Source organism: Sorex araneus, chromosome 4 (assembly GCF_027595985.1).
Source record: "Sorex araneus isolate mSorAra2 chromosome 4, mSorAra2.pri, whole genome shotgun sequence".
NCBI classification, from domain to species: domain Eukaryota; kingdom Metazoa; phylum Chordata; class Mammalia; order Eulipotyphla; family Soricidae; genus Sorex; species Sorex araneus.
The window spans coordinates 196,760,546-196,776,843 of NC_073305.1; the positions used below are offsets into that span (position 1 = coordinate 196,760,546).

The window sequence follows — 16,298 nt, forward strand, 5'->3', positions numbered from 1 at the left end:
GCCATGTGCAGGGTAAACGCCCTCCCCACTGCTCCGTCCCTCTGCTCCGCCTGCAGGGCTAGTGGTGGAAGAGGGCGTGGAGGAACGGGAGGGGACACTGCTGTGAGTTTTTATTTTGTCTGGGATTTGGGCCACACCCAACAGTGTTCAGGGCTGACTCCTGGCTCTGTGCTCAGGGATCACTCCTGGTGGAGCTCCAGGGACCCTAGGGGTCCTGGGGATCGAACCCAGGTCAGCTGCATGCACACAGGCAAGCGTCCTCCCCGCTGTGCTATGGCTCCATCCCTGAGGTGTGGCACATTTTTGCAAGAAGGAACAATGCAGTGGGCGACCTCGTGGGCTCTGAGTCCCACGAGGACTCAGGTCACCCCTTGTCATGGGGTCCTGAGGTGAGGCCGGGAGTGTGAGTGCCCCAGGGGGGACGCAGCGGGGTGCAGGCTCCTGAGGGAGACACTTGTTCCAGAAATGCTGGAGGCCCTGTGGGCAGGACTCCTGGAGGGGGTGGAGGGGGAGCGAGCAGGCGGCCAAGGCCAGGTGTGCTGTGCGGTGACTCGTGCCTGTGCAGGGTTGATGCAAGAGCGTCAAGTTTAGGGGCTCAGATGGGAGGGTCTCACCTTGCTATATCTGCAATGAATTATTATTATCTTGTTTGGGGGTCACACCGGGCTGGCTGTGTGCTGAGCCCGTGCTTCACCCGCTGTGCTGTCTCCTGGTCAGGGCTCTGTTGGGCCCATGACATGCGTCTCAGAGCTGAGTCCCAGCCTGCCCGCTGGGCCCCACATCCCTGTCCCGACACGGGAGTCTCTGGGGATCAGAACGCAGGGGGCTTTCCTGTCCACTGGGCTGTGGCGGGAACTCCCTTCTCCGTGAGGTGTGTTTCATCCTGGAAGAAGAAAACGTGGCATTTCCACCGATGCCCATGCGGGCATGTGGTGGAGCCGAGGTGTTGGATCGTGGAGGAGCTGGAGACGGAGAGGGGAGGGGAGACGATGCGGCGGCTCCGGGTGCCAGGCTCAGAGCAGACGGGAGACGCGAAGGGGGGTCCCCAGGGCAGTGGGGCAGGGGTGAGTCGTGGGGGAGGGCTGAGAGTGTGGAGTGTTCTTATCACAAAGTCCTGAAGTGGGACACGGGGGCACCGCCCTCTGCCAGTGGGCCGTTCGCGCCTCCAAACTGGTCCGGGGGGAGAGCGGACGGGCTCCCAGACCTCCTGGCCAGACGGTTCACCCGTGAGAAGCCTCCCGCAGACGGCCCCACCCCGACAGCTGCACCCCAGGCCGGAAGGAGCTGAACAAAACACTCCCAGCAGGAATGTGGCTGCTGGCCTTTGACCTGGCTCGGCGGCTGCGTGCCCACGGAGGTAGGTGCTACCTGCAGCGAGGGTGATGCCCACAGAAGCACACCGGCCTCGGGCAGGGCTGATCCCCTGGGGCACCCGCTGTGGGGTACCCGGGAGGACCTGGGAGAGAAGCCGTTCATGGACAGGATATGTGTGTGTGTGTGTGTGTGTGTCTGTGTGTGTGTCTCTGTATGTCTGTCTTTGTGTGTCTGTGTGTCCGTATGTGAGTGTCTGTGTGTGTCTGTGTGTCTGTGTATGCGTCTCTATGTATCTTGTGTCTGTGTATGTCTGTGTGTGTGTCTGTGTGTGTCTGTGTTTCTGTCTCTGTGTGTCTCTATGTGTTGTGTGTCTGTGTGTGCATCTCTATGTGTCTCGTGTCTGTGTGTGTCTTTGTGTGTGTGTCCATGTGTGTGTCTCTGTGTGTGCATCTCTATGTGTCTTGTGTCTGTGTATGTCTCTGTGTGTGTGTCTGTGTGTATCTGTGTATGTGTGTCTCTATGTGTAGTATGTGTGTCTATGTGTGCATCTCTATGTGTCTCATGTCAGTATGTGTCTCTGTGTGTGTCTGTGTGTCTCTGTGTGTGTCTGTGTCTGCGTGTTTGTGTATGTCTGTGTGTGCGTCTCTATGTGTCTTGTGTCTGTGTGTCTGTGTATCTGTGTTTCTATCTCTGTGTGAGTCTGTATGTGTCTCGTGTGTGTGTGTGTGTGTGTGTGTGTGTGTGTCAGGGACCTACTAAGAACTAGAGGGGCATCTCTGTGCCCATTCCAGGGCAGGTTGCGGTTGTCTGTGGACATACGTGCCATCGTTCTTGGGCTCAGGGGCCAGCTGCTGGGAGAGAGGCGAAGGCCACAGGGGTCGCCTGGGGGCATCTGGCTCGCCAAGCAGCTCGGGCACCCGGGGGTGGAGCCGGGCCAGGGCTCGAGCCTGTGGTGCAGGCGGGGCCCCTGCTCGGCTGTCGGCCCGCTGGACCCCCTGTGGCCACGTGGCTGCTTGAGGGTGTTTCTCCCCGGCTTGGTGGTGACTGCAGAGCGCCTGCGGGCGTGGAGCCAGTTTGGCTCTAAGGTTCTCCCTGGATCCCTCCGTCCCCCAGACCCGCTGGTGCTGGCAGCTGGGAGCCAGAGGGGGCCACTCTCATCCCCCTCCCCGGGCCCCCAGTGCTGGGAGCGGGTGGCCTGGCCTGTGTCCTCCGTGGGGGGGGCCCCATCCGGACTCAGGAAACGCTTCTGTTTGGGGTTTGGGGCCACACCTGGCAGTGGGTAAAAGGCTGCGTGTGGAGATACCTGGGGGTCCGCCTGGTCCCCGAGATCAGGCCGAGGCCGCCAGCATGGGGAACCTGTGCTCAGCCCTTTGGCTGTGGGTTTTTGTGTTTGTTTGTTTGGTGGGGGGCACACCCAGCACGGCTCAGGGCTTACTCCCGACTCTACACTCACTCGCGGGCACATATCGGGTGCCAGGAATCGAACCTGGGTCAAAGTGTGCAAAGCAAGTGCCCTCCCTGCTGTGCGAGGGCTCTGGCCCTGCCGCTCAGCCCTTTGAACTAGCCACAGGCCAGTCCCTCAGGGACTGAGCGAGGGCCCCCGTCTTTGGGGTCGCGGGGGCGGGGGTGGGGGAGGGTGACGGAGCTGCCAACACTCAGGGCTGGGACTTAGTCCCGGATGCGGCTCCCTGCCCCCTGCCCTGCAGTTGTTCTCGCAGGGAAATCGGGGGATCCCGAGAGACTCCCAGACAGCTGTGCGGCGCGGGGGTGCCGGGTCCTGGCAGCTGGGCCCGGGCTTAGCGCAGAGTCCAGGGTTCCTTTGCGCGGCCGCGGCGGCACCCGCAGGCGCTTTGCCCTGCCGGTGGGGGCGGGCGCCCGTGCCCCCTCCTGCCCCCTTCCGCCGCGCATTCCTGAGATTCTTATCAGGGCCTTTTCCCTCCAGCGAACACGGGGGTCCCTGCTGGTGGCAGGACAGGAAGATTGAAAACAGCAGCGCGGGGCTCCCAGCGTCCCCTCCTTCCTTCACCAGCTGGCGCGGGAGGCACCCATCCCCCCTCAGCCCTGCTGGCTCACCTGGCAGGGAGGCGCAGGACCCCAGCGACACCCCCGCACTGCCACCCTCCTACCTGGGTCCCCGAGTGAGGTGCCTTCTGGGAAATCGGCCACCGCGGGCGTCAGCCTGCCTGTGCTTGCTGTGTGGGGGCTGCGGGGTGGGGTGGGAGAAGGGGGGGTCTTTCCGTGTGTCCCCTCCTTCCCCCTGAAATGCTGCAGCTGAGACTCGGAGGCCATGCCAAGGGGCCCCGGCCCTGGCGGAACTTTCTAGTATATGTGCACCCGTCAGCCTGTTGGCCTGAGCTCCTGCCCTCCGTGGCTACACAGCCTCCCACTGAGTTCAACTGTGCAAGCGGCACCGGCTTGACCTGGTTTGTCCCCACCTGCTGGTGGCTTAGAGCTGTTAGTGGGGTCCTGGTGAGGAGGGCTGTCTGCAGTGGCCAGGGCGCAGGGCTGGAAGGAGCAGGAAGGGCAGAGACTATGGGGTGGGGGGACGGGGCGATGCCTCCTCAGCTCGCCTCACCCAGAATGGGCGTCTCCGCGGGCAGCTTTTCATTTTCCTTTCATTTTATTTGGGAGGCCAGGCCACAAGTTGCTCAGGGCTGACTCCTGACTCCGTGCTCAGGGATCACTGCTGGTGGTGCTCAGGGACCCTCTGGGGTGCTGGGGCTGTGGCAGTGTGTGCAAGGAAGGCGCCTTCTCTCTGTTCTCTTTCCAGCCTCCTCTGATTATTATTATTATTATTATTATTTTTTTTTTTTTTTTGCTTTTTTTGGGTCACACCCCGGCAATGCTCAGGGGTTACTCCTGGCTCCGCACTCAGGAATTACCCCTGGCCGTGCTCAGGGGACCATATGGAATGCTGGGAATTGAATCCGGGTCGGCCACGTGCAAGGCAAACGCCCCACCCACTGTACTATAGCTCCAGCCCCTCCTTTGATTATTTTATTATCCCCAGGTGCCCTCCGGGTGCTCTCGGCTCAGTGCTCGGAGGTCACTCCTTGGGGTGCTGGGGATCAGACCCGAGACCCACTTGCGAAGGAAGCTTGTGCTCAGCCTGCAGAGCCATCTCAGCCCGACAACCTGCCCGTCCACTCTGCTGGGCTTGGGGCTCCTGCGGCCAGCCCACTCCCCATGGGGGTTTTATCTTATGACATTTGAGTCATGGCTGCGGGCTGGGGAGACGGAGCTGGACCCCGGTGTCTCCTAAGCCCTAGGACCGCGCCTGCAGCTCCAAGTCCTCAGTATCTCCGAGCAGCTGCTCCGGCTCCGTCTCCACCTTGCTCGTGATCTGGTGACTGGTACCAGGCAGAGTCCCGGGAATCTTTTGTGTTGTTTCGTTTTGGTTTGAGGCCACACCTGGCGATGCACAGGGGTTACTCCTGGTTCTGCACTCAGGAATTGATTTCTCCTGGCGGTGCTCAGGGGACCCTCTGGGATGCTGGGAATCCGTCTGGGTTGGCCTCGTGCAAGGCCAACGCCCTCCCCGCTGTACTAGCTCTCCGGCCCCTGGGGAACAACATTTAGCTTCACCAAATCTTCCCAGAAATACTCCTAATTCAGTTTCCCTGTGGGGTGCTTGCAGTTGGCACCTCGACACGTTGATGTGAGGAGGGGGGAGTCTGGCCAGGGGCTGCTGGGTGCAACGCTGCTCTGCTGGCCGGGAGCAGAGAAGGAGGGCTGGTGTTGGGTGCCTACAAGAGGGGGTCTCTGACAGCAGCTCTGCTGGCCTTGACCCTTGACCTTTCTGTGGGCCGCTGTGACGCTCTTGTCTGTGCAAGCCCCAGGGGGTGGCCTTGGTGGCACCCTCACTGCCCCCTAGACCTACTCTAGTCCCCACAGAGCTTCTGGAACCCAGGTGGCAGGTGAGCCCTGGTACTGGCCTCTCTTGGGGGTCAGTCAGGTGTGGCCAGCTAATTAGCACCGTGAAGGACAGGAGGTGAGAGGCTGGCGGGGGGCTGAATGGAGACGGGGAGTGAGAGTTGGCTCAAGCAGCGATCGTTCGGGGGTCCAGGGCATAAGGCCCTTGCCTTGCATGGTGCTTACCCCAGTTCAGTCCTCTGACACCATGTCAGTTCCCTTCAGCACCAGTAGGGGTCACTTCTGAGCACAGAGCCAGCTGTAGCCCTGGAGCCGCTCACCTGTTGGGGTTTCCTGGGCTCAGGGGCGTCGAGTCCTCACGGTGGGGGAGTAGAGCGTGGGTCAGGAGAACGGGGGCAGCTGGATCCTTCCCAGGAAGAGCCTCAAAGCCTTGGGTCTTGGCTCAGGCGGTGAGTTCAGAGTCTGGGCTTGAGGGCAGCAAGGAGGCTGACACCTGGCCCTTTGTCTTGAGCACCCCTTAACTTCTATGAGCTCTGCTGCACCCACATTCTGTGCTCAGGGGTTGGGGGCTCGCATAAAGGAAGCCACGTCTCTGCCTGTCCGTGTCTGGGTCGCACTGTTCACCCCGTCACCACGCATCCAGCACGGGGTGAGACAGATGGTGCAGTCAGGGACCCTGACTCCCACCTTCCCTGGAACTCGGGGTGCCCAGGGATGAGCCACAATTTCAATTCCATCAGAAAAGGCCCGGAGCCCTTGTTCCGAGCCTCTGCCTGCCTCCCGTGTTGTTTTTGGCCAATGCTGGATTTGGGGAAGCCATTTCCAGCCCATTAAAAGATCAAATGTCCAGAGATGATGAATGGGAGCGTTTGAAAGCGTTTCCCAATTCACAGTTCATTTCGCTGGAGCAAACCCCAACCCTGCGTGATTCTGAGACTGGGAGCCCCACAGACACGACCTGCAGGGCCACATCTTGGGGGTCAGGGAGCGTGGGGGGCCATGCGGGAGAGCCCCCTGTCCTTAGCTCGGGGCGAGGCGGTTCGCCCACTATCTGCAAGTGCGTGGTGTCAGCGCCCTTGCTCCACTGACAAGGCCATGAAGTGATGGCTGTTCATTGAGACGGAAAAAATGTGAGCACCCCGGGGGCGCCCCCAGTCACCTGCCAAACCACACAGAGTAGCACAGTGGAGTCAAGTGGAAATGACGCCGTTGATGCCGAGCCAGGACTTGGGAACCTGGAGGCCGCCAGTGCTCCAGGTGCGGCGGGCAGGACCACGGAGGGCACGAAGCTGACGCTGACGCTATTTTCCATCCTGGCCCCTTGTCACCGAAGCCCGGAGGCCTTTGATGTTTCTGTTGGTGAAAGCAGGCATTAACAGAGGCCTTTCGCAACAGCGCGGTGGTGAGATACACGTTTGAAAACGGGGCAGTGCCTGGGGTGTCTCCAGAAGGGGGCCACGCTGAGTTTGGGGGTGACAGGAAGAGCCCAGGTCTGGGAGTCTGGCTCTGCTGCCAGCACCAGGGGCTGGGGCTGTACCCAGCGGGGCGCCCTCAGAGTCCCCCTTCAGCGAGGCTGAGCCCCTTCCCAGCTCTGACTGCGCGACCCCTGAGGTCACACCTCTCAGCACCCATCCCCGTCTGCCAGGGAGGAAAGACAAGCCTGACTCTAGCCCTGTGGGCAGCTAATCAGTAGCGACGTGTCAACAGCACTCCCTGCAATGTGCTTATCTCCATCGATCTGGATTTCTCTGCCATACCTCCCCCCAACCCCATTGCACGCGGGGGCAGGGCCAGTTTTGGGTGAACCCTCCTGGGGCCTGTAGGGGAAGGCATCTGGCCTTGATTGTTTTTTTCATTTTGGCACTTTTTTCATTTTGTGTTCTAATCTGTCCATTTTCTTCTAGGGTAAATTTGAAAGGGTCAATATTGGTAACATCTATTTTCCCAAGACATAGGCAGGAATTTGAAAAATGGTGTGAGATCACTATGTGTTAATTGCCTATCATTTCTGATAAGGAATACAAATTCTTATTTTTCAGACTGATCAACATTTTTTTCTTTTCTTTCTTTTTTTCCTGATTTTTGGGCCATTTCTGGCCATGCTCAGGGCTTTCTCCTGACTCTGTGTTTAGGCAGAATTTTTTTTTAATCTGATATCTGGTATGTTTTCTGTTTGTTTCCCATTACAATCTATTTGAGCTTTTTCCTTCTTTAGCTACACTTATATTTGGTTTCATTGATTAACTTTTTTAAGTAATCTGTTTAATTATTAGTAATAAATTTGATGTTTCTTTTTGTTTGTTTTGACTCAGCACTCAGGAATTACTCCTGAAGGTTTTCAGGGGACCATCTGGGGTTCTGGGGATTCAACCCACGTTGGCCTTACCCAGTGTGTATCTCTCCAGCCCCAGTGATAAATTAAATGTTAAATAAATTAGACGTTTTCTGATTGCCTCTTTGTTTACTCATTTCTTCTCTTTTACTTCCAGTGTTTGAATTACTGTTTTTTCTTGCCACTTTCTCGTGCTTTATAAATTTTCCTTTTTGGATCATACCCAGCGATGCTCAGGAGTTACTCCTGGCTCTGCACTCAGGAATTACTCCTGGTGGTGCTTGGGGGACCATATGGGATGCCAGAGATTGAACCTGGGTTGGCTGTGTGCAAGACAAAACCCCTACCCATTGTACTATCACTTGGGCCCCTCTCGTGTTTTTCTAGTATTTGCTTTGCTTTTTCTTTCATGGTTTGTTAGTTTGACTTTCCTGGGGGGAGGGGTGTGGGAGGCACTCCAAGTGGTGCTCCTGGCTCTGCACTCAGGGCTCACCCCTGACAGACCTTGGTGACCAGCTGCAGTGCTGGGATTGAACCCGGGTTGGCTGTGTGCCAGGTGAGCACCTTATCACTGTAGTCCAGCGCCTGGGCATGGCATTCTGGGGTTGACCTTTTACATTTTTATTGTATTTCATTTTTGGTTTGGGGGCCACACCTGGCTGTGCTCAGGATTTACTCCTGGCTCTGCACTCAGGCATCACTCCTGGAGGGGCTCCAGGCACCGTTGGGGTGCCAGGGATGGAACCCGAGTCAGTCGCGTGCGAGGCAAACACCCTCCCTGCCTCACTCTGGCTCCAGCTTTCTGGGTTTTAAACATTTCTCCATGCAGACTAGAGAATAGGTCACCAGGCTGGAGTGCGTGAGCGCGTGCAGGAGGCTCCCTGGGACTGTCCTCACCCCAGCACCCGAGACGGAAGGGTGGTGTCGCTTGGTCGCGGCCCTCCTGTTGCCCATGAGAAATGTGATTTCAGTCTGTCGTCAGTGACCAGTTTCCCTTTTCTTTGTTTTTTTTGGGTCCCACCTGGAGATGCTCAAGTCTTACTCCAGCACTCAGGGATTACTACTTCCGGCTGTGCTGGGGGAAATACGGGATTCAGGGAATCAAGCCTGGGTCAGCCCTGTCCAAGGCAAACACCCTCCCTGCTGCACTGTCGTTGGGCCCCTCCCTTTTCTTCGGGTCCCATTCAATACTTTCTCTTTCCAGCTGTCTGCGTCCTGAGAGTTGGTGTGTGTGTGTGTGTGTGTGTGTGTGTGTGTGTGTGTGTGTGTGTGTGTGTTGGTTCTCATCACAAAAAGTGTCTCTGTGCCCACACTCAGCGCTCAGAAGCCCCTTTCGAATGCAGTGCTCACACCTCCCGTCAGCGCTCGGGAAATGTGGTGATTATTTGTCCAAGAATTCCGTTTCTCGTTGCTCTCTCAGATCTTCCTCAGCAGCTACTAGAGGTCGCAAGTGGGTTTGTGGGCCAAGTCTCTCCCCGTCCCCCACTGTCCCTCTCCGCAACTGTCTGCTTGCTTGCCAGCTCAGCAGCCCCCCCAGTGACTGGGTCCCATCTGCTGAGCTGATTTTCGCAGCCCTACACTGTCAGGGTTTTGCATTTCATAATTTATTTGAGGGTGAAGGCGGGGGTGGGGGCTTGGACCACACCCAGCGATACTCAGGCATCATTCCTGGCTCTGCATTCAGGGATCACTCCTGGTGGAGTTTGGGAGGACCATAACGGATGCCAGGGATGGAACCCAAGTCGGCTACATGCAAGGCCAGTGCCCTGACTGCTGTACTGTCTCTCCAGTTCCCTGCCTTGGGCATTTTTTTTTTCATTTTTGGGGCACACACAGCAGTGCTCAGGACTTACTCCTCTGCCTCCTGGAAGGGTTGGGGATAATATGGGATGGGGATTGAACCTTGGACAGCCGCGTGCAGAGTAGATCCTCTATGACTGTACTCTCACTCCAGCCCCTCCCTGGGCACTTTTTTTTTGGGGGGGCACACCCATTAGTGCTCAGGACTTGCTCCTGGCTCTGTGCTAAAGGCTCACTTCTGGAGGGGACCTTGTGGTTTTTCAGTGATCGAATCTAGATCTGCCATGTGCCAGGCAAATGACCTCCCCCCTGCACTACCACTCTGCCCCACCCCCGGGGGGGTTTTAAGGAGGATCTTATGGGGTTTTGCCTTTTATGTGATTCAGGTTTTTTTTTTCTTTTTGGGTCACACCCGGCGATGCAGAGGGGTTACTCCTGGCTCATGCACTCAGGAATTACTCCTGGCGGTGCTCTGGGGACCATATGGGATGCTGGGAATCGAACCTGAGTCGGCTGCGTGCAAGGCAACGCCCTACCCACCGTGCTATCGCTCCAGCCCCCAGTTTTATTTCTGAGGGCGGGGAGGACAGGGCTTGCCTACCCCAACATCTTTGTGTGTGTGTGTGTGTGTGTGTGTGTGTGTTATTTTATTGAATCACTATGTGGAAAGTTACAAAGTTCTCAGGCTTATGTCTCAGTTATACAATACTCAAACACCCATCCCTTCACCAGTGCCCATATTCCACCACCAAAAACCCCAGTATACCTCCCCCCTGCCCCCCCAACCCCATGTGCGTAACTGATGAATTTCACTTCATTTTCTCTTTACCTTGATTACATTCCATATTTCAATACAAAACTCACTATTGTTGTTGGAGTTTCCCCCCAAAAAAGACAGCCCTACTGCCAAGGAAGCATTTGATAATTAGTTTTCCATTGCTGAGAATGAAGACATATGAAGTCCCACTGTTCCAAGTACATAACTCTTTTTTTTTTTTTCTCTTCCCCCTTTCCACGACACCCAGTTCGTACCTGCTTGATAGACCTCATAATATGGTGAACGCCACACTGAGTTTCTCCCCGAAAATGTACCCCAACATCTTTCTGAGGACTCGGATATTACTTTGAGATTTCTAATTTCTCGGTCTGTGGGTGCAGAGAGCGGTGGGGGATAGGGCTCCTCTGGCGCCTTGATCCCTGCCCCACAGCCCCGTCCCCCTGGGGCTTCCTGCCTCTTCCTGCCCCTGAGGGGCCCTCTGAGGACCGGGCCACTCCCTGTCAGTCAATGGCTTCCCACTGGCCCTTTCAGCCCCTCTCCTGGCTCCCTCCCCCCCGCTGCTGCCTGGGCCACTGTCCCCTGCACAGCTCCGGGTGCTCTGCTTTGACCCCCAGTTTCCTGTGCTAATCATGGGGGGACCCCTCAGCCCTGTTCTCTCTCTGTGTTGGGGTGCAGTGTCTCCTCCTCCGCCTTCCCCATCAGAGTGGGGTCCCGGGGGTGTTCACGATGAAAATGAAGCCATGGTTGGTCGCCGTGGGGAGTGGGTCCTTTCTGCCCTTGGGTCTGGACAAACTCAGCGGACCATTAGAACAACCCCCCAGGCTTGGAGCGGGGCCCTCCTCAGCCATCCTGTCTGGACCTTCAGGAACATTCCAGGCTCATGTGACCATTGTTGTCTCCACAGGCACTGGTGCCATCACACGGTGACAAGGACCGTGTCCTGCCAGGTGCAGAACGGCTCGGAGACAGTCGTCCAGCGCGTGTACCAGAGCTGCCGATGGCCGGGACCCTGTGCCAACCTCGTGAGGTAAAGGCAGCAGGGCTGGTGGCTTCAGTCCTTCCTTCCTGTTCCCCAGATCCATGCAGCTCAACCTGGGTGGCGGTGTGTGTGTGTGTGTGTGTGTGTGTGTGTGTGTGTGTGTGTGGTGTGTGTGTGTGTGTGTGTGTGTGTGCGCGTGCGCGCGCAGACATGAGTGTAGGAGCACGCATGTGCTAGTGACAGACTGTCCCCATACAGTGGGCGTTGGTTGGGCAGAAACCCACAAGGGGCAATGAGTGGGGTGGGGGGTGGAGAGGCTGGGAAGGGGAGGGAAGGCTGAAAAAGGAGTCAGCCAGGCTTGGGTCTCCAGAAGATCTTACCCACATGCAGAGTGTAAAGAAGAGACGAGACAATCCCTAATGGAATCAGCCCTGAGATACGGTCTAGAGAAATGTGATCCGGGCTGGAGTGACAGGTCAGCGGGAGGGCCTTCCCTCAAACGCACCTGACCCTGGTTCTATCCCGGATATCCCATATGGTCGCCTGAGCACCGCTAGGAGTGACTCCTGAGAGCAGAGTCAGGAGTGACCTGTGAGCATCGCCGGGTGTGACCCCCCTAAAAAAGAAATGTGATTGGGGGTGTCCTAAAGGGACTAGAGGGGAAGAGGTCTTGGAGAGGGATCTGGTATTCTGGGGGTGGGCACGGTGTAGCAGCCATGCAGCTGTAAAACAATAGTATTGGTATTATTGTAAAGAATACATATAAGTAAAGAAATAACCCAAAGTGGTTTTTTTTTTTTTTTTTTTTTTTTTTTTTTGCTTTTTGGGTCACACCCGGCGATGCACAGGGGTCACTCCTGGCTCAAGCACTCAGGAATCACCCCTGGCGGTGCTCAGGGGACCATATGGGATGCTGGGATTTGAACCCGGGTCGGCCGCGTGCAAGGCAAACGCCCTACCCGCTGTGCTATCGCTCCAGCCCCCCAAAGTGTTTGTTAATGTGGACACTTTGGATGCTCTTGGAGATATAACCGGCCTCAGCCCCGCCCACCACAGTCCTGTCCCTCATAAACTCCACCTACCACACTGAGGCACCGTCCCTAGCACGACCACACCCAGCCTGCCCGTCACGTGATCATACACACCCTTCAACCACTTTGTGACCACGCCCATCAGCAACACCCCATAGAAAAGCCCCGCCCTCGAGTGATCACACCCACAACCCCCGCCCCTTGCAAAGCCCCGCCCTCTCGCCTGCTCCAATCTCAGCAGGTCCTCGGCCATCACTATGCACCCAGGGCTCCTGCCCCTGCTCAGATTCTCTCTCCCCCTTTCCCACCTCACCTGCCTCGCTTCATGCGTCCTCCACGGTCTCAGTCTGGGAGCAGCCTCAGTGCTCAAGGAGCACTTTCTGCCCCTTCTCCATGGAACACGCTTGCTGGAGCCCTGGCTTAGCCCGGATTCTTTTGGAGCAAGCGGCCCGGCAGAACGCGTGCGTGCAGGTTTCTGGGGCTTTAGAGGTCGGACCTGGTGTTCGCGGGGCCACAAGGGCAGAATCTGCAGAGCAGCCTGAGAGGCTGCAGACCCCGGCAGGAATCCCCGGGCAGCTCGAGCCAGGAGTGGAATTCCCTGCTCCTCGCGGCAGGCCGTCTCTTCCTGAGGCCTCGGCGAGCGGTTCCGATGGCTGGAACGAGGCCCACACACCGTGGCGTGCGATCCGCCTCCCCAGGCCGGCTGGCGGGAATGCTGGCTGCGCGGTCCTGCCCGCGCAAACCTCTGCTCAGCGGGCGCCCAGGATGAATCCTCCCGGGGCTCCTGGTCGGCGATTCACTGCGCCGGTGCCCACGGGGCTGCCCTGCAGCTCCGCGGTGAGCCCAGAGTGGCCGCGGGATGTGGGGTGGGCACAGGTGAGGCCCAGATGATCCAGCTCGGGGCCGTTAGGAGGGGCTGGGGGGGATGTTTGTTGGTTTTCTAGATCGTTCTAGTCTTGGTTGGCGCTGTTGTTACTCTGAAGAAATGGCCGGTGGCTGCTGCGGGGAGGCATCCCAAAGTAGCAGGCCTGCACAGAGAAGATGAGCACTGTCTGCCGAGAAGCCTTCGGCATTGAAGGAGTGACTCTAGACATTCTTCTCCCCGAATAAGCGCATAGGGCAAGAAAACATTTTTCGTTTGTTTGTTCTTTGCTTTGGGAACACACCCTGGCGTGCTCAGGGCTTACCCGGGGCTCTGTGCTCAGGCATCACTCCTGTTAGTATTGAGGGTGGCTCTGCACAAGGAGAGAAAGGACCCGGGCTTGGGGTAAGGTCCTCGGGCGTGAAGGCACCATTGCATTTGCCCGGAAGCTCGTGGGGAGGGAAGAGGCTGCTGTCACGGGGGGGCACGGAGAACCCTCTGCTGCCTGCTCCCGTGATTCCCGAAGGAAGAGTTTTTGCTCCTGGACTCAAGAAGTGATTCTCTCCGTGGCATTTTTGCTCTTGTTGCTTCTCTATCCGCCACCCTCTTGTGTGTTTAGTTTTCCAGCCTCGAGCGTGGGTGCGTGTATATGAGGAATGGGGTTAATCTCACTTTGGAGCCAATGAAATTAGCTTTGTGACTTTGCGTGAGTCCCTCACCCGCTCGAAAGCTTCTCTGTAAACCCCCCATGGTAAAGGAATCCCTGAGGCTGCGCAGTGGCCACAGATATAGTACAGTGGGGAGGTTGCTTGTCTTACACGCAGTCGACCTGGATTCAAGCCCCAGCACCCAGAAGGTCCCCCGAGCCCACCAGGCGTGATCCCTGAGTGCAGAGCCAGGAGTAACCCTTAAGCATTGCCAGCTGTGTCCCCCCTCAAACAAACAAACAAACAAACAAACAAACAAACAAACAAACAAGAAAACAAGTGTCTCTCCAGGAGCCAGGGTCCCTGATATGAAAATAGGGTGCCCAGGGTCATATGAATTAGTTTAGGAAGAATCCTCAAACCAAACCTCTCAGTTCCAGAGTCCCCGCCCCTCCTTCACAGCACCCCCCAGCGATGTCTGAGGGGGGGGCCCTTTTTTGGCTGCCTTGACAGTGCTCGGTGTTGTCACTACTTTTTATTTAGCCATTCATTGTGGTTTTAATTTGTGTTTCCCCGATGGCTACTAATGCGGAGCGTCTTCCCCGGGCTGGGCCGCAGCTGTTTATCTTCTCTGTTGAAATGTCTCATCTCCTCGCGCGCCCGCTCTCCAACTGGCCTCTTTGTTTTCTTACTGTTGAGTCTCCAGCTTTCTTTGGTCTAGATACAATCCATTGTCCGTGATGTTCCGTGGTTTCCAAATAGCTTCTCCCTGGCTGTGGTTTCTCTTTTCATCTCTGTATTTACAGAACCGGCGTTTTTCAGGCTTTGATGAAGTCCCATTGATAGTTTTCTCTTTTCTGAATCTTGTGTTTCGTAGCGAGTCTGAGCCTTTGATCCTCAAGGCTTTTTCCTATGGTTTTTCTCCCCCCCCCACCCCGAATGTTTTATAGCTTTGTGTTTGGCACTTGATGCATGCTGAGTTCATCTTTGCTGGAGCTGAGACTTGGGTTGATTATTACTGGGTTTTGCCTATGGTTTTGCCTTTTACACCACAAGGAGTCCTGGCATTTTCCCCTTGCGCCAGGACTCCATGTGGTAAAGCATGTGCTCCTTCCCCGACCTGATTTTGGAGCATTGTGCCCACCTCCGGAGGTGAGTTGATGTAGGTCTGAGTTCTCTACTCCGTGGCACCCCTGTCCCACCATAATGACAGTTTTGATTGCTGCAGCTGACACTGTAAGACTCAAACCATGAGGACTCCTACTTTCTTCAAAGTTGTTTTGGCCCTTTTCCATTTTATTTTTATAGGAAGTTCAGGATAGTTTTGTCTTTATCTTTTTAGAATCGTGGCAGTATTTTGATAGGAATTATATTTCACCTATGTATCTTTGGGGAGAATTGGCATGTTTATGGTCTTGAGTCTGGTAATGTAGGACTACGGTATTCCTATTCATTTATTTAGGGTTTTATGTTTATTTTTGTGTTTGGGCCGTACCTAGTGGTGCTCGGGGGTTACTCCTGGCTCTGTGCTCCAGCATCACTCAGGAGGACATACAGGGTGCCAAACTCGATTCAGCTACATGTAAGGCCAGTGCCCACCCTCTGTACTATTGCTTCTACCCCCTATTTAGTATTTTTTTAAAATGTTACCTTTTTAAATTTTAGGTTTTTGCCACAGTTGGCAGTTCTCAGGGCTTACTCCTGGCTCTGTGATCAGGGATCACTCCTGGCAGGTTCAGGGGACCCTATGGGGTGCTGGGGATCAAACCTGGGTCAGCTTCATACAATGCAAACACCCTACCCACTGGACTATCTTTCCAGTCCCCTCTTTTATCTTTTTTTTTAAATTTCTTTGACTTTGGAGGATTGTTCTTTTCTTTTCTTTTCTTTTTCCTTTTTGTGTTACACCCAGCGGTGCTCAGGGGTTAATCCTGGCTCTGCACTCAGGAATCACTCTTGGTGGTGCTTAGGGGACCATATGGGATGCTGGGGATCGTACCTGAGTTGGCCGTGTGCAAAGCAAACACCCTTCCCGCTATACTATAGCTCCAGTCTCAAGGGGGGGGGGATTGTTTTTAACATATAAAACATGTTGGGTTTTTTGTTTGTTTGTTTTGGGGCCACATCTGGTGGTGCTCTCAGGGGTTACTCCTGGCTCTGCATTCAGGAATCACTCCTGGCGGTGTTTGGGGGACCTTATGGGGTGCTGGGGATTGAACCCTGGTCAGCCATGTGTAAATCAAGCGCCCTCCCTACTGTACTATCTTTCTGGGCTCCCTTGTTTTTTTTTTATTTTTGAGTGTTTGTCAAGAATATTTTTCCTTGTTAGAACGATAACACAGCAGGTAGGGCGTTTGCTTTGCACGTGGCCAACCCGGGTTCAATTCCACCCTTCCTCTCAGAGAGCCCAGCAAGCTACCGAGAGTATCCCGCCTGCATGGCAGAGCCTGGCAAGCTACCCATGGCAAATTCTATATTCCAAAAACAGTGACAACAAGTCTCACAATGGAGACGTTACTGGTGCCTGCTCGAGCAAATCGATGAGCAACAGGACGACAGTGACAGTGACTGTTAAATTGTGGGGTGTTCAGGGCGCACCTGCTCAGGGGCTATTCCTGGCTCTCTGCTCAGGAGTTACCCTGAAAGTGCTCAGGGAGCCACCTGTGGATCCAGGGGTTGAAT

At 55.9% G+C, this 16,298-nt stretch overlaps 1 protein-coding gene across 2 annotated transcripts in view; it reads left to right on the forward strand.

Annotated features, from left to right (window-relative positions):
• Positions 1 to 16,298, forward strand: part of COL26A1 (collagen type XXVI alpha 1 chain) — a 91,522-nt gene that overhangs the window by 18,850 nt on the left and 56,374 nt on the right. For both annotated transcript variants that reach the window (XM_055135570.1, XM_055135571.1), the window contains exon 2: positions 11,002 to 11,124. In XM_055135570.1, coding sequence (XP_054991545.1) covers positions 11,002 to 11,124 — 123 coding nt within the window. The remainder of the gene's footprint in view (positions 1 to 11,001; positions 11,125 to 16,298) is intronic.